The 22874-nt window shown below is 45.5% G+C and overlaps 1 protein-coding gene across 1 annotated transcript; it reads left to right on the forward strand.

The window, feature by feature from the left end:
- The first annotated feature begins 961 nt into the window (after positions 1-961).
- Positions 962-15814, forward strand: ARFRP1 (ADP ribosylation factor related protein 1). The gene is made up of 7 exons (XM_035890359.1): positions 962-1071; positions 1463-1550; positions 2027-2109; positions 2582-2663; positions 3139-3209; positions 10693-10793; positions 12381-15814. The coding sequence occupies exons 1-7, from the start codon at positions 979-981 to the stop codon at positions 12466-12468; spliced, it is 606 nt and encodes a 201-aa protein (XP_035746252.1). The 5' UTR covers positions 962-978; the 3' UTR covers positions 12469-15814.
- Positions 15815-22874: the final 7060 nt, after the last annotated feature.

Consider the following 22874-nt stretch of genomic DNA (forward strand, 5'->3'; position numbering starts at 1 on the left):
CGGATCTAGGGAGAGCGGGCCGGTAGCTGAGCACGCCTAGGATCACTCGGCGGCGCCAAAGGGGAGTTTGGCTTCAGAGTGATTATTTATCTGCACGCTTGCTCGAAGGCAGTTGCTTCTGGAAGTCTTTGCCTTGGGGTTCCCTTTGGCTGTATTTAACCTGAAGTGTCGTTGCAGTGTTCTGTGGGTCAGCTCTAACACTTGGTACCAATGCTTCCTGCAGCTTAGCAAATCTTCTCTGCCGTGTCGGTGCAAATGCAACAACAACGAAAGTGTGGGCTTCTGCAGGTGTTGGTGCCACTTCGTCTGATTCCAAGCCTTGTGCTTTTGGCTCCTTAACTTACCGATCTTGTCTTCACGGCATTGTGAGCTGACAAAATACTCGTATGGTGGATATCATAACAGAAGGCTGTTGCTGGATAAGGCTTAAATTAAGATAATAGGGGGGTTTATGTGCCTTTAAGATACGCTGCGCTCAGTTTGACCATTAAAGATCCCATGGTACTGTTGTATGCATCGGGTACAAGGAGGGGGACACCAGCCTGTACATTCTTGCTCAAAATACCTCTTCTGTGTATTTGTATGAAGTTGGCTTCATTTTCTGTGGGTCTTGCATGTACCGCAAAAGGCTATCAAGCTCTTCTTTAGCTCTCCTTTAAGCCACAAAGCAGACACAGTAGTTTTCAAATGAGGGTTGAGTTTGCAGTGGATGCTGGGCACTACGTGCAGAAACAGAGGTTAAGCTCTTTGGGAGATAATCCCTCACTTCTATGCATTTGAAAATTTGTTCTGGAGCTATGTGCATGCTCTCTCGTACATCTGTGCTTTGTCCTGGGATTGCCTAAATGTGGGAGTTACTGACAAAATAACAACGTCATTTATTTATCTGGTGTCGGGAAAAACTTGCGTTGTGGAATGAGCAACTTTTGGAAATGACCTGTTTGTTAATGATTTCCTGGTATTTGTTGCAGGAGCAGGATGTATACTCTGCTGTCCGGGCTCTATAAATACATGTTCCAGAGGGATGAGTACTGCATCTTGATCCTTGGCTTGGACAATGCTGGTAAAACTGTAAGTGCTGTTTATTACCAATTATGTGGAGGGCACATGCAATTCTAAACATCCTCCAAATATAAAACTTCTAACAGGCTGGTCGGTCTTTCTTCAGCTGTATTGTGAGTAATTTTAGTGATGTCATACCAAAGAATCAACTTTTCCCTCTTACTTAAATTTAGCATAAGCTTTCAGGGATGTAGCTGAGGCTTTGGTAATCCTGTAATCACCTGTGATCCCTTCTTTCCTTGCTAAAATAGAGAACAAGAAGAGTGGTTTGTTCCAGGGTTAGGTAGGGCAGTATCTGTTGGAGCAAGGATTCCGCAGAAATTAAAAGGCAGGTTTGGGTTAGGATCATCCCAGCCAGTAAAATATTTGAGAGTAAATACATTTTCTTGTTCCTTTTCAGACCTTCCTTGAACAAACTAAAACTCGATTTAACAAGAACTACAAAGGGATGAGTTTGTCCAAAATCACAACCACTGTAGGTTTAAACAGTAAGTAAATCTGTTTGGAGTTTTCTCAGCTTCCCCGCGCAGTTAGACACCGGCTGGTTCTTGTTGGAAATATTTAAGAATTGTCAAGGGCAGAATAGTTCCTGAAAGTAGAGATTGTATCTCCCAACTCCCCATTTCTTTTTCTAAGAGAATAAAATAGGCTTGCTTTGCTTATGAGGAAAAAAACGTGAAGTCTTAACAAACCAAGTATCCCATTTCAGTGCTATGCTCAGAGGTTAAGCTAAATATCACTGGAGTTCTTCCGTTGGCCTGATTCTGATATTATTTGCGCTGATGCGACTCTATCCAAAAATCTTTCCAAAGGTATTGTTCTGTTGTTGAAAGTAGCCCCCATATGTGATTTGTTCCTCTAGAAGACTGTTCTACCCCACATTTCCTAGGGGGCTGCGTAGGTGTTTGGGCTTTAGAGAACACCTTTAGTTTTCATTGGATTGTTTTTTCTTCTTTCCCTCTAGTTGGGACTATTGATGTTGGCAAAACTCGGCTAATGTTCTGGGATCTTGGCGGACAGGATGAGCTACAGTCTCTCTGGGACAAGGTTGGAGATGTATTTTTTTTTCTTTTAAAAATGTTTTTGTCTCTTTTAGAATTGAAGCAGTGTGATCATTTAGTAATCATGGAGGTTTATTGATAAACCTAGTGTTAGCATCAAAGCTTTTCCAGAGATTCAACTATATCTGTGTAAGATTAACAAAGATAATGTTTAATATTTGCAGTATTGTTTACAGACAGCAATTACCAACCCATACCTGAGGGTTGAGCCAGTAGAGATAAGATTTTGGGGGGGAAGGGGACAGGTTGTATTCAGTCGGCCTGCAAACAGAACAGGCAATGCATTCTGTGTGCCACCATTCTTCTCTCCAGACATACGCTGTGGAAACAGCTGGCTCTTACTGGTTGATCTCTTCCACGTGTACCCAAATTTTACCAAATTAAAAAAAAATAAAATCAGGTAGAGGAACAAATGGTCCTAGCGGAGAGATGCACTAACAGCTGTGTTATCCTTTCAGTATTATGCTGAATCTCACGGAGTGATCTACGTTATTGACTCCACTGACGAGGAGAGGCTCTCAGAATCTAAAAGAGCTTTTGGTGAGTACGTGGTGTTTTACCTGTACTGCGATTTCCTGATATATTTTGGAACAGTTATCTTATTACTGTCGTGTCTGTTCCTGCGTCCTCAAAGTAAGCTGTGTGACCCATTGATGACACCTCTGTAGTGCTTTTGCACTTTTTTGTTGAAGTCTGCCTTGTCTGTAACACAGGACTCGCTTTTCTTGTCTATAATGGGTTTCTGCTAATGATTTTGGAATTTTTATTCCTTATTCTGTATTTATCACCTCGTTAATTCTCAGTAACATAATTGCTGATCAAATTTAAGTTTGGAGTTTGATCTGGAAAAAATTCTGTGAAGAAAATGGACCCGAAAAGTTGTACCGAATGAAACTGTAATGCACGAAGGAGCCTCTTGCTTCATCCCTATGTCCAGATAGTCCGTGTCAGGCGTTTGCATGACTTTATCTTCCAGAACTGGCTAAACCTCTGGTTTTGTTTCTGTGCTTTATAGAGAAGATGATTACCAGCGAAGCTCTGGAAGGGGTTCCCATTCTGGTGCTAGCTAACAAGCAGGATGTAGAGGTAAGATTATTACAGATTTACTTCTTAAGTGAGCAAATAAGCCTTGGAAAGGTGAGCTCTGTATTCATGTTCAATTTGTTTCTTATTTGTGGACTGATCCTCTGGTGCTTTCTTGCTGCTGGAAATAAATTTTGAATTTAGTTTTAATTTTTTCCTTTCTCCTCCAGCCCTTTTCCAGTGGCATAAGTGAGCTTACTACAGGCACATCCATCTCAGCTGTTTTGAACTTTTTATGTAAACAGAACAGGCTATGTAGCTATGGTGGGTCTTTCTCGTACCGTGACTTAGTGTCTTGATACTGTTTTTTCCTGTTTACTTGGCAAAAAAAATGTTTAGTGCACTTTGTTTATGCTACTCTACTATTACCTGAAAAGAGCACAACGAATATATGCGAAGCAATATCATCCTTTTCCCATAACCAGATAAAATCTGTTCAGTGAAACACTGTTTGTCCTAGAGCATTCAGTCCATGTCAGCAGTGAATGGCAAGGAATACTTTTTCTTGATCGTATAATTTGAATTCTTTCCAGCATATCCAGAACTGCAAAACTCTTGTTTTGTATTTGACAAGTTAGTGGGCTCTACAGTGTGACTATTTAGGCGACACATGCAGGGCAGTCCTCATCTCCCCGGGCATGGAAAAAAGGGAAAGGAGTGTTTAAAGTCCTCGTGGTATTTTCCATGTTGCCCTCCTCCTTTCCGTGCCTTGTAGCTGGAATTCCAGTCCTGCAGTTCGAGTGGTTAATCTCTAGATGGAGCCAGAGACTTTCAGTAGAATTTGCAGTACCAGCACTGGCAGCTGTGGCCAGTATCTGTTTCAAAGTATGCGAACACTTCGCAGCTTCTTCCCCTGGACTTTACACCTATCTCAGTGAGTGTACTTGTGGGAAAGACATGAGACTTACACAGAAATCACTTTGGCTTGAAAGGAGGATTTGGTTACACTTCATGTGTACAACACAACAGATGTTTTTGGATGATCATAAGATTATCTAGTCATAGAAATAACAGAAATGTAGTTCCACTTAAAAGACAGCATGAGATTGAGGCAGGACTCCTGATTTATGGTCCTGACTTTGCTGTGATCTCTGGTATGTGGGGCAATTGACTGTCTTTTCTGTGTGGAAGACAGAATATTAACTCCCGTATTTCCATGCAACACTACGGCTTTACAGCAGGGAGCAGTCTGCACTCTTGCCTTTAGCTGCTGAGCATTAAACTGTATGCAGTGACCTGGAAAGCTGTTCCGATTTTCTTTATGGCTGTATCTGCATATTTTGTTACGGGCATACTGCAGAAGCCAGCCCTTATGGCACCCTAGCCAGGCTAAAGAAAAATGATTGAACAAGTGGACTTCTTTATATGACTAGAAAGAGGTACTTGGAACAGGCTCTCAAGATAAAAGCTACGAATATGAGCCAGCAATGTGCCCGGGTGGCCAAGAAGGCCAGTGGCATCCTGGCTCATATCAGAAATAGTGTGGCCAGCAGGAGCAGGGCAGTGACCGTGCCCCTGTACTCAGCACTGGTGAGGCCACCCCTCGAATACTGTGTTCAGTTTTGGGCCCCTCACTACAAGAAAGACATTGCGTTGCTGGAGCATGTCCAGCTGGTGAGGGGTCTGGAGCACAAGTCTGAGGGAGCTGGGGGTGTTTAGTCTGGAGCAGAGGAGGCTGAGGGGAGACCTTATCGCCCTCTACAACTGCCTGAGAGGAGGCTGTAGTGAGGTGGGGGTCGGCCTCTTCTCCCTGGTAACGGGTGATGAGGTGAGGGGAAATGGTCTGAAGTTGCGCCAGGGCAGGTTTAGGTTGGACATTAGGAAAAATTTCTTCCCTGAAAGGGTTGTCAAGCACTGAAAGGGGCTGCCCAGGGAAGGGGTCGAGTCCCCATCCCTGGAAGGATTTAAAAACCGGGCAGATGAGGTGCTTAGGGCCAGGGTTTAGTGGTGGGATGGCAGGTTTAGGGGAACGGTTGGGCTGGGGGAGCTTAAAGGGCTTTTCCAACCTAAACGATTCCGTGATTCTATGAATGACTCCTTGCACCTCCTGGAGGGTTCAAGACCAGACAGATTCGGTGCCTTTATGCAGTCGTAGAACTGTGACAAGAGATTAGCGAAACTGGACCGACGGGAGGTTCACCTATTTTTAAGAAACACCTAAACTGTCTATTTAGAGGTCTATTCCTAGACTATGATCTTGGGATATGGACACAGAGCAGAGAGACATCAATGCTATTAATGAACATTAAAGAGACTATAGCTTGTTTTTCAGTGATTATTCCAGCTCCCTTAGGCAGGGTTTAGAGAAGTGGAGAGCCTGTTTCTCTTCCACTGATCTAGCAGAACTGAAGATGTCTGGAAGAAAATTGAACGTTACAGGATTGTCATTGGTAGAGATTTTTCTGCTCTGGATCCCTAGACATATCATTGTGTAACTGTGGGGAATTCTCACCAGCATCCCTCTGTTGTTAACGTAGATCATGATATGGGAGGATAAGTGCTATCATAACCTTGCTGGTATGCGCGAATGAAAGATAATTCGTGATGATTACATCTTTAAAGGCCAGCAGAAGACTTGTGGTGAAATATATCAGAAGTAGTACATCCGACAGGTTTTTTTTTTTAACGTTTACATTCCTCACAGTAAGCTAACAAATGTTCTGACTCAATGCCTGAAATCGCATGAAGTGTAAGAATTTTTTTGGCTCTGATGCTAAATTCCTTTTAGAGGAGAATTCTGCTGTTAATAGGCGCCTCCACCCATCCACTCAGCACAGCCAAGCATGAATGGTGTTTGGGCATATCAGGAGATGAAATACAGTCATGGACTGCAAAATACCAACTCTAACATCATGACAATATTGCATATTACTTTTTTTTGCACCAGGAGAATGCTCTGTGTTTAGCAGGGGCCTAAAAACTGGATCATTTTGTAATTAATTAAAAGACTGGGCCAAATGTGTGTTGTGGGAGGAAGTTCGGTTTGTTTTCTTTTTTAAAGGAACTATTGCTTTGTAGGGGAATTAAATGTGTAGTATATCGTAATTCATGCGGCCTCGCCTTTGAGTCAGAATGCCACTTTTGACAATATTAGGCAGTTTTGCTTACCTGCTGCTTACTGCAGAAAAAGCTGCAAAATAGGAATTTATATTAGCCATTTTGATGTGAATGCAGCTGTTTAAGGTTTATAAAAGCTATATATATTTCTGAGCTGTACAAAGAACTGTTAAAACTTGAGACTTGAGGGTAGAATGGCTCGTTTTGCAACACTATTAAAAATACTGGAAAAAACTGATCTGAACAAATAGCATTTGAAAATAATCAGGTGTTGTATGATGTCTTGGGGAGGAAATTTTGCCTTCCTAATGTTAAGATAAATTTTGGAAATTTCATTTGAAATCTCTGGAATGTTGGAAAGCCTCCTCGTGCCTTTGGAAAATGAGAGGAGTCATGGTGAGCAGCAGCATATATTTGAAGAGTCGTAGTGTTACCTATTTTCCACACAGTTGTTAGCAAATAGACCTTCTGCATGACAGCCATTCTAATTTCCAACTTAAGAAATACCACAGCTTCCCTGTAAAATCAGTTTTAATTTAAATAAGCTTGCTTTAATTTAAACAAGCTTAAGTTTTAATTTAAAATAAGCTTGTAAAAAAAAAAAAGATAGCACAGAATGTAGGTCAGGTAGGTTAGACTTTTTATTAAATAGTTTTACTTAGGTTATCCACCTTTCTGTTGTTTCTATTTTAGTTCTGTTCTGCTGATCAGTTACTCTTGAAATGGCTGAAGAGTCTGTACTTTGGGTTTTATCCTGATGTGAGGCCAAGCAGCAGCATTGTCTTTCCTGTAGTGGATTTGGCAAATGGATAACGACTCTACAAGGCAACCTTTTTTGCCTCAAACAGCCACTCATGCTTTTCTGCAAGTGACTCCAGCAACGGAGCCTTGCTGCTTGATATATTTCGAGGTGTGCCGTTCCCGAGTCTTAGCTTGGGTAACGCTGTTCTGAAGCCTTCATAAAAGGCATTTGGTTGTGCAGGCAGGTCAGTCCTGGCTAGACTATGCCTTGAAGAACCTTCACAAAAAGATGGTTTGGAGTGCATTCTTTTGGGGAAGTTGAGATAAAAATATGATTTGTCAAGTTGTGTGAGTTTCCTCTGAAATGTGTGGTAGATAACATCACTCCAGAAAGGTCATCTGTGGATTTTATTATTGTAATGGTGCACTGTTTATGTGATCACAAATCCGGCTTCCCTAGTTTGCTCTTGGTTTATGGGGTTTCAGTTGAGAAACAAAACCCATCTGTAAACAAATATTTTGTAATGTAGATGGGGAGGTGGAAAAGAGGGGAACTCAGAAGCCACAACTGACATTTTGTCCTGAGCATGAGAATCTCAAATGCTCCCAGTTGAAGTGATGGGTAATCTGCCTCATCCTCTGCTGTCGGACGAAGATTCCAGAATGTGGCTTCCCCCTGAACACTAAACCAAAGCTTCTCTGAATTGATAGTTCAGTGCTGCTGTCCCCTCTGCTCTGTTACTGTACGTCATCCCAAGGGGAAAAAGGCATTCCTCGAGTCAGGTGTAGTGTGTGATGCAGTGACATCCTGCTACCAACAGTCAATGGTAGGAAGTCTCCTCAGAAGCAAAGCTCTTTCTGATGCAGATTTCTTTTGAGAGCAATGGCTGGACAGCTTTGTGGAAGTTAGGGAAGGCCGTGGTTATAACAGGGGGTGAGAAAGGGAAGTGATTGTAATGGATTAAGCTGGGGGGAAAAAATGGCTACAGCAGTTGTAAGCTGCAGTGGAAAAAGCAGACTCCTCAAAGGCCTCAAAGATGGCCAAGGTGAAGGAGCTGGATTCTCTGTGCCGCTGGATAGGTGCAGGTGTACTGGTCTGCTGGTGGTTTTGGAGAAGTCTGATTGCTGATTGCTTTGCACAGGCCTGTGCAAGTAGAAATAAAGGACAGCACGACTATGGTCTGCATTGTTATTTCCTATCTTGAACAATTTCTCTCAGGTTTATTTTAAAAAGATTTTAAAACAGATCATAATTCAGAAGAGGAGAAATTATTATACTGTGATATGATACTGTGATATGATACTGTGATAAGCTTAAAGTCTATTTCAGGAAATGTTCGCTCAGTTTCAGCTGCCTTGGGATTTAACCTTCCAGCTGCCAAGTCTCATTTACTGAAAAAAGTAGGCACGAGAAATAGCTCAAATTACTGACGTGTAGCTCTTCTTCCTTGCCAATTCTTGGATAATTGACTTGTCTAGAGCTTTGGCTTAAATCAAGAGGCAGCTGGACCTGCCTTTCTTATTTGGCAGTGAATGTCATACCAAAACTAAAGCAGCATCTTTTACAAACTTGTAGAGAATGATGGTTTGGTCGTAATCTCTTGCCCATCTTCCAGACCTACTGGTATGAATTCCAACTCCCAAGTCCAGTCTGACTCCCTCTAGTTAGTGCTTGATTTTTTTAAAATGTATTTAACTGTTTATCCTGTGGTGACAGCTCATCTTTATGGATTGCAGGTTTTTCATTTGGCAGAAATCCTGCAGTAAGCTGTTAGGGCTTTGGTGCAATGAAGTAACATTTCTGGATATGGTTTCCAGCTCATTGATTGAAACTGCAAGTTTTAAATGCAACTTAGGTCATAAGAAAGTACAGTCATCAGAAGTTGCACAACTGATGGATTCTAGGCCCTTCACAGTGGAAAATCACAAGTCTGGATTCAAGGGCACTGGGTGAATTGGGTGTCATTAAACTCCTATCAAGCTATTGCTTAAGAACCCTTCTTTTTTATATGCACTGAAACCTGCTTATTTGTCATGTGGTCATCCCCACAGTAGTTCCCTGTATTTAATTTCTCCAGAACCAGTAGTTTGCAAAATGGATAGCTGGTATTATTAATTTTCATCTTTCTGCTAAGTTGAGGCCCAGATTTGTAGAAGACAAATTTGTAGAAGTTTAGTCTGGAGAAGAGGAGGCTGAGGGGAAATCTTATTGCCCTCTACAACTACCTGAAAGGAGGCTGTAGTGAGGTAGGGGTCAGCTTCTTCTCCCTGGTAATGGGCGATAGGACATGGGGAAATGGTCTGAAGCTGCACCAGGGCAGGTTTAGGTTGAACACTGGGAAAAATTCCTTCCCCGAAAGGGCTGTCAGGCACTGGAAGGGGCTGCCCAGGGAAGGGGTCAAGTCCCCATCCCTGGGGTTATTTAAAAGCTGGGCAGACGAGGTGCTTAGGGCCAGGGTTTAGTGGTGGGATGGCAATGTTAGGTTAACAGTTGGGCTTGGTGATCTTAAAGGTCTTTTCCAACGTAAACAATTCTATGATTCTGAGACTGAACTCCTGTTTGCAGGTAGGCTGTTCTTTCAAATTGTACATCCACCTGGACTAATCCTCAAGACTCACAAGGATTTGGCATTTGAGTAAACACTTGCCCAAAACATGTATTTGAACCCCACTGAAGGTCCAAAATGTGTTTGCAGAGAGAGGAAGAAAGCTGGGCTTGTGGCCAGCTAAAGTGCTTAAATGGCTTGTCCAAGGCTTCTGAGGAAAAAGCAAGCACTGAGATCAGAAAGGGATTTAAAGGCTGATGATTTTTCTTGTACCTGCCTCCTGTGTTCAGGGGGGAAGATGCAAGTCTAGACTTCAGTAGGGCAGGTTTGCTTTCATTGTGTTTGTAACTCCTCAGAATAAAATTTTTTGTGGTAACACTGTGATTTATTTTTTGTGGTAACACAGTAATCCACTGGTTTATTGGGGGGGATGGGGGGGGCTATGCATCTGTGTATTTTAAAACCACTTCCCAGTAATCTCCTAGCAGCCTTACAGAAGCGCAAGACCTGATGGTGATCAAGAACAAAGTGACACCAGGCATCAGAAAATGTGCTGCATTTAGCACTGTCAGCATCTTCTCCTGCCTGCAAAATGCAGCTGTGCTTTTAATGTCAAGGAAGATGCTGAGAACTTAAGAAAAATCATGACCAAGCCATTTTCTGAGAGCGCACATGTAGGGAGGCATGATCCAGGCCGTTGGCAAAACGTCAGCTGCAGGAACTGACTTGTCTGGGGTTCTGGCAGGGACACCATTTCATTTGTAAATAGATGCGCTCCTGTAGTGTCCTGGTGGACAGAACTTGTGTGCGATGATTGGGGCAGGTTGGAAGGAGTATCCCGAGGGCGTGCAGGTTGTGCCCGTTTTCATGACTCTGCTCGGAAGTGTGCATCCTGAGGATCAGGGGGGCGTGGCAGAGCGGGTATGCTTCCTGAAAATAGCATTGTCTTTGGTGAAAAAAGAATACGTTGATTTTTTTGGGAATGTAAAGAAGTGAATTTGCTGTGTTCATGGGTGAGGGGATTTAATCTAACAGCGTTGTGCCATCCTGACTGAAGGAAAGCTGCGGATATGGTAGGATTCATTTTGGAAGGTCACCATCTCTTGTAGCATAGAAAGCAAGCTCTTTGGTTTCCTTTGCAGAATTGCCTGTCAATACCCGACATCAAGACAGCATTTAGTGACTGCATTAACAAAATTGGGAAGAGAGACTGCCTGACACAAGCCTGCTCCGCTCTTACTGGGTAAGTCTGAGAACGGACAGTATTCTGGTTAACTGAACGGGTGTTTTGGTTAACTGAACCACTGCAGGGTGTCACACAAGCAGAGCAGTACTGTAGGGTTTAATAACCCCTGAAAGGGAGCTGCACTTCCTTCCCAACAGTGACAGATACTCGTTTGTGAACCTTGGACATGCACCAGGTCAGTAGCTTCATCTGTAGATCCCGCCTATGAAACACAATGAAAATGTACTACCGGCTGAGAGCAATGGGACTTGGCAGCATGTGGAGCTGTTTATTCTTGTCCTCTATCATCCCTTCTCTGTACACAGTAATCTTTGCTGTCATCAGCTTGTTGCAGCTCCTGGCTTTTATTTAAGAAGCCAGTTGAAAATATAGCTGTTTATGATGCTGCCAGAGGAATGAGTGGTGCTCAGTTGTTGGAGTCATTTTGCTCTTGCTTTCCTATTTTTTGGCACACAGATGAGCTTTGTTATGTAGATAATATAGCAATCTTCAAGAGTGTTCTTACTCTGGGGACGCCTGTGGTTTAAGATACAATGACTAGCACAGACCAAAATTTGGGAGACTGATTGTTCTTCAGGCCTACACAGCTGCATGCCATGACCTTGACCCACCCTCTAGGTTCTTGATATCTTGGCATCACTATTGCGCATTGAGTCTTGCAATACTTTGGTTACCCTTTCAGTTCTTTGGGTGAAAAGCACTATTTGGCATAAGTCAAAAGTACTGTTCCAGATGGCTAGAAACACTCCTGTCTGAACTACTGCTGGTGCTGAATCCAGGGCTTTCAGAGGTCTTCCTTTTTTTTTGATCTAGCAAGAAAGCTGTATTATTGTACAGGCTACTGCAAAGGATAAGAACAGCCTCTTAAACCATGAGAAAAACCTCTGTTGTCTGCAGTGCTAAGAATCAAGTGCTATTAAGCAGATGAACGACCACAAGAACAACGGTTAAGCACTGACTGGAAGAGAAGTATTAGATAGTAATCTTATGTAAAAATGCAACCTTTAAATTGTTGTGGGTTTTGTAGAAACACTTCTAGTTTTGATCTGTGTGGAATTCCCTTTCAAAATTTCAGTTTGAGTTTGCACTAAAAAAAATATAAATTGTGGAAGTCCTGGCTGGGAAGCTGTTCAGGCCGGTGAGCTGGTGACTTGCTTGGCAGCCCTGGTGCAGATGATTACAAAAAGTTGGAGCAAAGATTGGAAGATCTGATACAACTAGCCTGAGGCTTGTAGCAAAGTAACCTCAAACCAGCTGACTGTCAAGTGGTTTGATGCTTGTTCATCCCAAGGTTTCCACAGAGTTGATGACTAACTAAATTGGATGTAGACTTGTACAAACACCAGAAAAATAAAGGACAGACTTCACAATGCTGAGTTAAAAAAAATTAGATCCCCATTGTTTGTGTGTATGAGAAACTAAGAATAATGCCAATAAGTAGCTGCAGGACAGAACCCCTCATTTGCTCTCGTAGGGGCTCAGCTAGGGACTACGTGAGCTATGGTTTTGTTCTTGGTTATGTGTTGTTTTGTTGGTTTTTTTTTTTTTTCTTTTAAATCTCATCTACTTACCTTATTTCCTTAGCAAAGGAGTGAATGAGGGAATCGAATGGATGGTGAAGTGCGTGGTGAGGAATATTCACCGGCCCCCAAGAAAGAAGGACATCACGTAAGAATTCCACGTCAGCCAAGGAACAGACAGTCTTTTTCAACACAGTTTTGTGTTCTCTTTAAAGAAGGTGGTCCACTGGATTCCTATTACACCTGATTCTTTCCTATGTTTGGAGACAAACGTTCTCTTTCTGTGTCTAAAAAACTTGAGCAAAGGATTCCAACTGGGTGGGGGGTGGGAATCTCTTACATTAAGTATTAAATCGTTGGCCTGAGAGCATTGGCCGAATGGCAATCTACACATTGTTGCAGATGCAAAGGACTTAATTTTCTACTGTATTACTTTGTGATTCTTAATTTGTAGTCTAACAGGCTGGAGGCCAGTGACATGAAGGAACTCCTGAAGGAACTGTGTAGGTGAATATGAAAGGGGAGGGAGAGCCTGGGGAACGGCTGTCCCTTCTAACTGAGAAGACCCCTTGCTGCTCCAGCCCCATGGCTACTATAGGTGGTGTTACTGGCCCTGTTATGCTGCTGTTTGTATAATGGGGAGAGACAGTGTTGATTCTAACTCAATTTTCAGTCGACTTGTTGATTTGTAACTTTGACCTGTGGTAAACGCAGATATGGAAGCCAGCAACTGCACAATGGTACACTGTTTAAAATGAGTTTTCTCAACAGGACATGAACTCCAGAAGCACTGCCTTGCTTTGACTGCCAACCTCTCTGTTGTGCATTCTCTTTAATCATAAGAATAATTGGTATCTTCTGTAACTGGAATGAATTGAGGCCCTCTGTGATCTTTTTAGGCCAAAAGCTGAACCTCTAGGCAGGGAGAAATCAGTATGCAATAAAGCTTCCTACTTCTTTGAACTTCTCTTGCTGAAACAACTGATGTTTGGCGATAGTGGTACTTAGCCCTCTAGTGTTTTGAAATGCAAAAAAGAACAGAAAGGCAGCTCTCAAAGTCAAATAATGCTCACTTCATGTGTAGCCTACCCAGCCAGCAATTCTGCTGACGTATCGCTAACAGTTCTCCAAATCTCTCTCTTTACATGTGTTTTACAGTGGTTTGGCAGCGGGTCTTGCTCTTTGCGTGTTTCAGTTACTCCTGCCGCTGGTGACCATTCCAAGCTCTTTGCTCACTTAGCTAAGGGGAGGTTATTCAAGCTCTATTTGAGCAAGTTAGGCAGTAGTATTTGTTTAAGGATATGTTATTTGGCATCTGCCAAAGAACTATCTGCCAATTTTTTTCCGTGCACCTCACCGCGGATTTTTTTAATGAGAAAACGTAATTCATTCCCTCGCATTTGGGTCAATGTGTGAGGGCAGCTGGCTATGTCATTAAGCACATGAAGTCAGGGGAAATAATTGCGTACTGGAGAGAAGAATCTTACTTCTCAGTAATGCTAGGATAGGAGAAGGCTGGGCAAACTGTCAGGTGAGGTATCAAATCCCTTCCAGTTGCTTGCTGCTGTTAGGCGCTATAGCACAGTACCCGAGTTTGAATTTGAGTGGTGCCAATGTCAACGCCATATCCCAGAAGAATTAAACTGCAGTTGATCTAACTCGGACACCAGAGATGTCATTAGGCTCCTCCAGACCTCGTGGCCCATCTCAGATTTCTTACGCACTCTGTGAACATGGAGGATCCCTTGAGGATCACTCACCTACTGTGGGAAATGGCACTTTCTCTAGGTGCTGCATGTGACGTAGGGCTGAGAGCTTCAAGAGTATAAAAGTATTCGATACCCAGTGGCCGCTGATTAAACAGGAAATCTCTCTCACTTGGCCAACCCTGAAAGTCTGAGTATTTTCAAGGTATCTCTGTGCTCCTGGCTCTTGTTTCGGTTGGCAGGGTTGGTGCTAGCAATTAAACTGCAGATGTACAACAGTGGCTGGTGGACAAAAGTGCCTTGCTGAGAGACAAAACACTTCAGTCAAGTAACTTGAAATGTCTGTTTGATAGGACACCAGGGGTTTTCCAAGCTTTCCACATAGTCCTTTCAGATCTCTCCCTATTCCCTAGGAGACCAGGGAGGAAAAACAGTTTTGAGCTCCAGGCCACAGCTGTTCTCACAAGTTTCTAGAGACAAAGACTGCTTTGTGGCACATACCAGCTGGAGGCCTTAGATTAAAGCACACGTTTTGACTTCAGAATTCCAAATTCTCAAGAGCAGAAGAGTCTTTCACCCAGAAGATGCATCAGCGGCAATACATAAGTACCAGCACACTCTGATGTCCACTAAAAATCTCTGAAACCAGCAGCGAAAGGTTTGGTATCATGCAGCGTTAGCTTCTAGAGCAATAACAGCAGTTCCTTGATGGGGCATACAGATGCAGCTGCTTGGCTCCCCAAGTCTGTTTTGGGAAAGAGCTTTGCGGTTAGGCTTTTCCACAACTAGAGAGAGAGTGCACCTACCTGATACCATCGAAAGATTTCCCGAGTGCGGGAGAAGCCCAGCAGGTGATGAGTCGAGCCAATTGCTGAATTGCTTTGGGGTGTCCTCCCTGCTGCAGCAATGAAGGAATTCAGCCAACAGGTGCAAGATAAAAATCTTGCTGTGCAAGCACAACCTGGACTTGGATCTCGCTGATCGTGCACCACGTGCGGTTGCTTTACGTGATGCACAAAGACAGTGGCACGCCGCGAAGTCAGCTGGGGGTTTTGGTTGCATCTGCTCTCTTATGGTCGTAAATGGCTACGCAAGGACACTGATGGCTTCTTCCTTCAGTGGGTTTTTATTGCAGCTTCAGTCTCTATAAGCAGGTCTGTTCTGCCAACGATGCCTCAGTACAGACCAAAACCAGAAAAGGACCAAATTGACACAGAAAAGCATTCTGAAAAGGGATGGCAGTCAATGCATAAACTCCACTAAAAAAGAAAGATAGTCTAAGATGATATGCTGGTAGCTGATAGCTATTTTATATTTTGATCAATAATTTAATCAGTAATTTATCATATTTTAGACTTGTGCTTTAAGTCCTTACAGGAAGCACAGACTTGTATTTAAAACGCATTGCAAGTGACCCCCTTCAAGACCTCCAACTAAAGCGAGGACGTTTCTGAGCAGTTCAAGTGTAATCGGTTTTTCAGATTGTTGACACATTTGAGATGAACCTCCTTTGCCCGTGCCTGTTTACAGCGTTTCATTTCTCTGAAAAGGCGCTTTATCTTCCCAAGGTGAAACAGATCCATCATCCGCCCTGAGTAACTGCTTTTTCCTTTAGCATGCTTTATGCTGAGATAAAGCTAAGTGTCTAATAATCATGGTAGTTATTCTATTTGCCTTATTTGAGCACTGGCAGCAGATAAACTTTCTCTCACATGTCTGGAATTTCCCTGCTATGCAAACATTTATTAGCTGTTAGCAGTGGGAGGCAAGAGCATTCCTTAAAAAAAAAAAACCAAAAAAAAACCAACCCCACTTCTAATGCTTTTGAGTACTCCATGAATCACCACGCTGTCTATGCGGTGGCAATTTCATCTTCCTATGGAGAGACACAGAGTAACCGAGTTACAGCACTTTTTGCTGGTGCTACCTAATCCCATCCCATCCTAGCGCGAGGTGACGGTGACGCGTTAGCCTTGCCGCAGCGGGCTGCTTCTCAGCCATGCTGATGTCACAGCTTGTCCCACAGAACCAGGGGAAATACCGGGACAAATCAGACACAACTTCGTGCTAAGTCCAACATCTGATGTAAGGCGCTGGCCAGTGCTGCCTGTTTCAGAGCAAGGTGAAGAAGCAAGCAGAAGGCGGGTGTGGGGTCTGTGCCCCCCCCAGCCGTCCTTCCGACTCTCTGCTACACTGAAATCAGCTGAATAGAGAAGCAGACTTAATAGCCTTCCCAGTACCGTAGGGTTTTATTCCTAATTGAGCTATTTTTAGTCTCTTCTGCCTTATGATCCCACTTCTGTCCTGCTGACACATCCTATAACATCATTTGTACACCAGCACGTCCGGCACATCCATCAGTTCATTTAAGGTAAGGATCGGCCTTTATGCATTACAGATAGCAATCTCAAGCGAAAGGGCACTTCACTGCAAGCCTGGAAGATTGTTGCTCCTCAGAGATGATGTTTTATCTGGGCATGAGACTGTGGAGTTAGTCATGATTTCCAGCAGTGTGTGCTCACAAATAACTTAACTATGAAGTACCGTTGTGGGTTTGGAAAATGGAAGGGTACAACAGCTAAAAACCTAAAGTACTTGAAGGTTTCTGAATTGATTGAGGCATTTCATTATTTTTTGAAACAGCGTCCTGGGACTTCTCTGCTGGCAAGTGGTGTTAGTTCACGGAGAGAACATCTAAGCTCTGCTAAGAAAGGCAAAGAGCGGTACCATCACTGGCCTTGACCATTATCCCTTCAAATGAAAATAATCTGATTAATGTAGATGGTAACTGACTGGCAGCCACAGAGAGCAGAGGCCACACGTAAAGGGAAGTGGGTTCTGCCTCTGCTTGCAGCTCTGCTCACGCTCCCCAGCTTTTACTGAAAGAAGCGCCGCAGATTGAGTTTGCCTTCAGCCTCGGGACCGTTTTCAGAAACTGAAAGAAATTACTCCCGAGTATTTGTTTGTGTGTAGGTTTCCCAAAAGCAATTTGGACCATTAAGAAAAACAGGCTGAATTGACCCTGCCACGGAAACAGGTTACAGGCTGGATGCCCTCTTAAAAATCCGTTTTAGGATGTTTTTCTATTAAAATTTGGCTCGCATCTGTCTCCAGGGAGCTACGAGGCAGTGGAGAGCTGGGAATTGCCTTTGCCGAGCTCTCACCAGGACAAAGGATGCCAGAGAAACTGGAGCAGGTGCTTTTTCACGCTGGAATTTTACATGAGTGGGAAATCCCACACGAGACATTCCTGGTTGAGGACACGCATTATTTTGGTTTGCCGGACCTCAGGCATTTCCTGCAGCATTGTCCTTTGGTTTTGCTTCTTGTGCTTCTGAAATCCCTTAGAGAGTTGTTTTTCTGCTCTGCTGGTGAAACCAGCTTCCATGACAACTACTGGGGGCTTTCCATTAGTTTCTCCACACATCCTTAAGCTTTTTTATATCCAAAACCACTTCACAGTGATACAGCACTGTCGGCACTGCCTGCTCTCATACAACTTCAGCTGCGCAACTTATAGCTGATCACAAGCCTTCACCCATGACACTCTTTACCACGGAAGGGAGTGCTGAGTACATTTTCTGACGAAAGAAAGGAACAAGTCGGTACTAAAAGCAGCCAGCCTCTTATAGGAAGACGGCTGAGGACTGGTGCAGGAAACTTGGACAGCACAGTGTGCAACAGCACTGCGGAAAAAAAAAAATGACCTAAATTTCTCCCATAAAGTGGGTTCTCATCAAGTGGAAATAAGCAGAGGAGGAACATTTGCAGTGAGTTACTCAGTTGTGGAATTCTGCCCAACATAATTTATTTTTAAACGGATAAAATCACTTTCTGGAGGCAGGAATCTCCTTGTTCCTTTCCTTAAAGCTGAAGGCTGCTGATGCCAGACGAGTTTCCAAATCTCACTTTAGTCAGCTGTGTCCTCTGTTGAATGCCACGTTCCCCCCATCCTTTTCTGAGGATGCCTTTGCAGTGGGCTCGCCTTTCCCACAACCGTGTCACATGCTACCGAAAGTGCTTGTGCAGATGAGGCAGTAGATATATTTGCTTGGGAACTCACAGGATGAAACATCCTTTCCTTGAAGCAAAGTACTTGCTGGATGAAGAGGTAGTAATCTTTACTAAGGCTACTAACTGGTGAGTAATAAGTTCTTTTGGTGCATGTCCATAGATGGTACTGTCTTTCTACCATCCACAAACACACCACTTACACTTCCTCCATCCAGGCGGCCCTTCACCGGTGGCTCCCTGACTGCCGCTCCGCTGGGGAACTGCCCCGCAGCTGGGGAGGCAGCTGCCGGCGTACACCAAGCACAGCGTTATTTAGGAGAAGCTGCATCATGCGAAGCGTACATCCTTCAGCTGATGTCGTGCTAGACGTTTGGAGGAACAGCTTCGAACCTCTGAGCCAGCACAGCCTTAAGGCACCTGTAGATGCCATAAGCACTGCTCCCAGGATAAACTAAATCCACTGTAAAATTAACTGCATTCCTGAAACAGAAACCCACGGGGTCGTTTCTATTGTGTTCCTACTTGTGTTCCAGTTCACTGCAGAACCAGAAACTCCTCTGCTAGTTCTCAGAAGGCAAATAAATAACCTGATACCATCTCATCCGTAGACTTCCTTTAGCAGGTTGGTTTTTTTTTTTTTTGAGTCACACTCCCACAAAACAAAACACACCACAGAAAAGGTTCTATAAAGCAGTTGTAAAGAGACATAAAGAATTCATTGTTCCCAGAAACCAGGCAGCTCCTCGCTGCCCACCCCTTTAAACAGCGGCAGGCGAATGAATCCACGGGCAGGCCCCGTGCTTCGCTCTGAGATTTTGCCGGGTGTGCCCGGTTTGTGACCGAAGCCCCCCCACTCATTCGCATTTGCTTTGCCGTCAGGGGAACAACGTGAGCTACCAAGGGTTACCCTGACCTGCTGAAAGCTTTTGCTCCTCTGACGCAGACAGGGCTTAAGTTTTACATTTGAGATTATGCATAATAGGCACATGTACTGAACGCCACGCTTTTAACCGGAGATCTCTGCCCCAGAGGGGAAAGCAGCGGAAGCGAAGGCATCTGGCCACCTGGGGAAGGGGGGAGGACGAGTGCTGAATCGAGAGCAACCGATCCCACGCAGACCCAGCCTCGGTGAGGATTAAGCTCTCCCAAGTCTGCACCCACATCCTCAGTGTCATGGAAATATTGACAGCTCATCTCCATGCCATGAGAAGAGGCAGGATCACAGGATCGGCTGCGCCGTGAAAGATCGAGTAAATGCCCTATGAGCACGGCTTGTTTCAAAGGGCAGGGGAATCTCGGTAAGCGAGAGGTGCTGAATCACAGGTTAGGCTTTCCTGCGTGACGTCATGTCAGCGCACGGCACACGAAACCGGGCAAAAGAAGAACTTGGGTTTGATCCTGCCAGAGCTGATCTGTTCTTTCAGGTTCAGAGTCACAAAGTGGGGACTGCACGGTCCTGTTCTTAGCTTCCAAGTTTCCCAACTTAAAGAGTCCACAACTGTCTTAACTTCGGGGAAGACCAAGAGAAGGCCGATAAATCGCCCCCCAGGCTCCGCTGTCACAGAAGGAAGTGCGGAGGCAGAAACCAGCACCAGGGAATCTGTGTGATCAGGCTGAACCAGCACGTTGCAGCCGATCTGAACTCTCCAAACTTTCACACTTCGTAGTCGAAAACGCCCTTACATCCCCATGCCTGAGACTCAGCAGCAGCACCCAGACCACCCAATGCACATCCTCGCTGAGCTCATGTCCTCATAGCAAGAGCTGGGAAGTCATCGTTCCCTGCACTTCCATAGAAAAATGATGAAGCCTTTCGGCTCCACTCCCCTGCATTACAGCAAAGTCACAGCTGGAGCTCCACTATGTTCAGAGCAGCTGGGAAAGCCCCAAACGGAGCACAGGTCACTACTGGCACCCGCTGCATTGGCGTTGGGTGCCTGCTGCTCTTCTTGAGCGAGCGGCGATGGGGGACGCCGCACACAGCAGCCGGGGCCTCGATTCCCCCCACGTAGGCACGGCCCTGCAAAGGCTCCGGTTCCCACTGCTGCTTAGTCACCGAGGCACGGCCGGCTGCAGTAGCCCTCTCCCTAAACATTGTGTAAGATGGAAACTGCCATTGTTTTGAAGGGCACACAAACACTTGGGTTAGGAAGACTCCTATTTTATGTTGACCCAGACAATAATACATAAATAGCTGCGGTTCCAAACAGCGAGGGTGTTGTGTAAGGATATTATAGCTGCAGTCATTCCAAGCTTCCTGACCATGTTTCCCAGAAAAACTAATGTAAGCTAAAAGGCATCAGAAGGTTTTTACTAATATGTTCTATTTGTATTCAAGCTAAGAGGAGGCAGTGCCCAGACCTGAGCTTTACGGGTTAAGTACCTTGGGAGCAAGCTCAGGGGAGCCAAACAACGGCTGAGTAAATAGCAGAAATGTGCTTCAGACAGGACCCCTTTTGCTGAGCGAAATCCCGTAAGCGACCTTTCAAGCCTCTCGGGGCACAAGCAAGCTTTTCTGTAAAGACCAACTGCCCCTCCCCACCCCCCGCCAGCACTCGCTTGGAAACAGATGCTGGAACTCAGTGAGAACTCCGGTCTTGTGCTCTGTAACCACCACGAGAAACCAGATCCCAAGTTTGGTTAAAAAAGGCAATTTCATGCTGGTGTGTCTTTAGCTCCCGTTTCAACAACCAAGTCAGTGCCGTGGCGCTGGCTGAACGAGTCTGCTGGGTACCGAACACTCCCCGAGAGCTGAAGCTGCGTAGGGAGGTCAGGGATGAAAGGTCCCGCTGCCTGTTCTTGCCTTACTCAGCAGCAGGCAGCACTAATTGGCTTTTTTTTTGAACATGCCTACCTGCCAAGAGCTCTGAAGACCTTCAAAATGTGGAACTTGGAAAGCTCATCACATTTTACGAGGGGGAAGGGGTGGGAAGCATGGACTTGATGATCTTAAAGGTCTTGTCCAACCCAAACAATCCTGTGATTCTAAGGGGCAGGGGGAGCGACCCCCCAGCCCACACTGAGCCCCAAGGCCAGACGCGGCTCCAAAGCGGGGACCCTTCGGCAACGCTGGTGGGGTCATCAGGCTGCCAAAGAGCTTCTTTAATAGGAACGGTATCGACAAACCGCACTGTTTCCTTTTCATTAGCGTCTTTCATTACGGTTTTTACATTTTCATTGAAAGGATTTATCAGTCAGATTCTGGTTTTGGTTGACACGAGGCAAAAAATTCTCATCTCATTGAAAGAAATATGAGAAAGGGTGATTAGGAGGCAGAGTTTCAACCCAGATCGACGGTTATGAGCCAGGCTCAGCCCAAGAGCCCTTGGTCCATCTCCTCACCTGGTGAGCCGAACCAACGCCAACCCAGGTCCTGGCCTCTCGGTTCCTGGTGTCCAGACGGCCCAGGCTGGGAAGGGGTCACGGTGGCTCTGCTTCCTCTCCTTTGCTCTTTGAGATGTCCCACCCTCAGGAAGCTCCTTCAACACAGAAGGGAACAGAAATTATAAACCGAGGAGGGGAAGAAACGGGGGTAGGGGAATGAGGGCTGAGACCCCGCAGGGAGAAAAGAACCTCCCTGGTCCCGCACGTGCGGGCTGGTGGCAGCGGAGCCCCAGCCATGGGGCTCTGGGCGCTGCGAGAGGAGATCTGCCACGGGCCGAGCACGATGTCCCGGTGCAGCCGGCACGCTCGCTGGTGACGTGGAGAGGGCTGGTGCACCTCAGCAACCGCTTTTGGCAAACACAGGGATGCGACTTCTCCTCCTGTTTGTTTTTTGAGACTTCTCACCCCCCGAAAGCCGTGGGAGGCTCGGATAGAAACAAATGCGTACGAAGGCCTCCTGCAGCAAAGGAGGACTGGAAAACAACAGTGGTGTAAGCGAAAACCGGTGCTGCATCGCAGCAGGTCTGGGTCTGGTGCTGCGATACCGGGCGGGCTTCGTGGCAATGGCTTTGTCCTGAGCATCACGGCACCCGTTTCCCTGCCGGCATCAGGGGTCCCGTCCTTTGGCACCCCAGCTCAGGTACCGCCCCACCAAGCACAGGTCGGTTTGCCCTGCACGCCTCAGCCCTCTCTCTGCTCCTGCTTTTGGGCACGGCCGACCTCTTCGGTCTCACCTCTGCTTCCCCGGCACGGCCGGCACTCTCCACCAGAGGAGCTCGGTCCCATCGTTGGGTCACGGCAGAAATAACGCGGGCAGCAGCGAGGGATGAGTCTCAGCAGAGAAAACCTGGGCATGCGACACAGGGGATTACAATCAGAAGAAAATAACCCCTCCATTCAGGAGAAAAAAAGATTCATGCTTCAAAAGAAGATAAAATTGGCGCCACTTTGGAATAGCGACGGGCGAATTCAAACACGTTTGGTGGGTGTTAGCCCTCCCCGAGTCCTCGCCCTTGGCTTCCGACGAGCTCAGCCCACCGCCAAGCGCTGAGCACCGTGGGAGGGCAGGGCGGGGGGCGAAGAACCAGCGCTGGTACAACAGAAACCGGGGGAAAGCTGCGGGCAGAAGAGTGAATTTACCTGTCTTGTGACTAGGTTGTAACCCCGGGGCCGAGGGTGGCTGGCGTTTGTTTTGACAAGCAGGATTACGAGTCTGCACTGGTCGCAGCCCCGCTGCATCCTCCTGCACACCTCGAAAAATCCCCCCTCGGTTTCCTCTAGCAATCCCGGCTCTCCCTGTTTGCGACGTTGAGGCATGAGCCAGCCGCGCATGACCTCACTAGAAAAACTCCCGCTGACTTCTTAAACTAACATTAATCACACACCTAATCTCGTTTCAAACCCTCCGGTGCTGGGCCAGCACACGTGGTATTCTCGTTGCCTGAAAGCGTAAC

Source organism: Egretta garzetta, unplaced genomic scaffold (assembly GCF_000687185.1).
Source record: "Egretta garzetta isolate BGI_Z169 unplaced genomic scaffold, ASM68718v1 scaffold223, whole genome shotgun sequence".
NCBI lineage: Eukaryota > Metazoa > Chordata > Aves > Pelecaniformes > Ardeidae > Egretta > Egretta garzetta.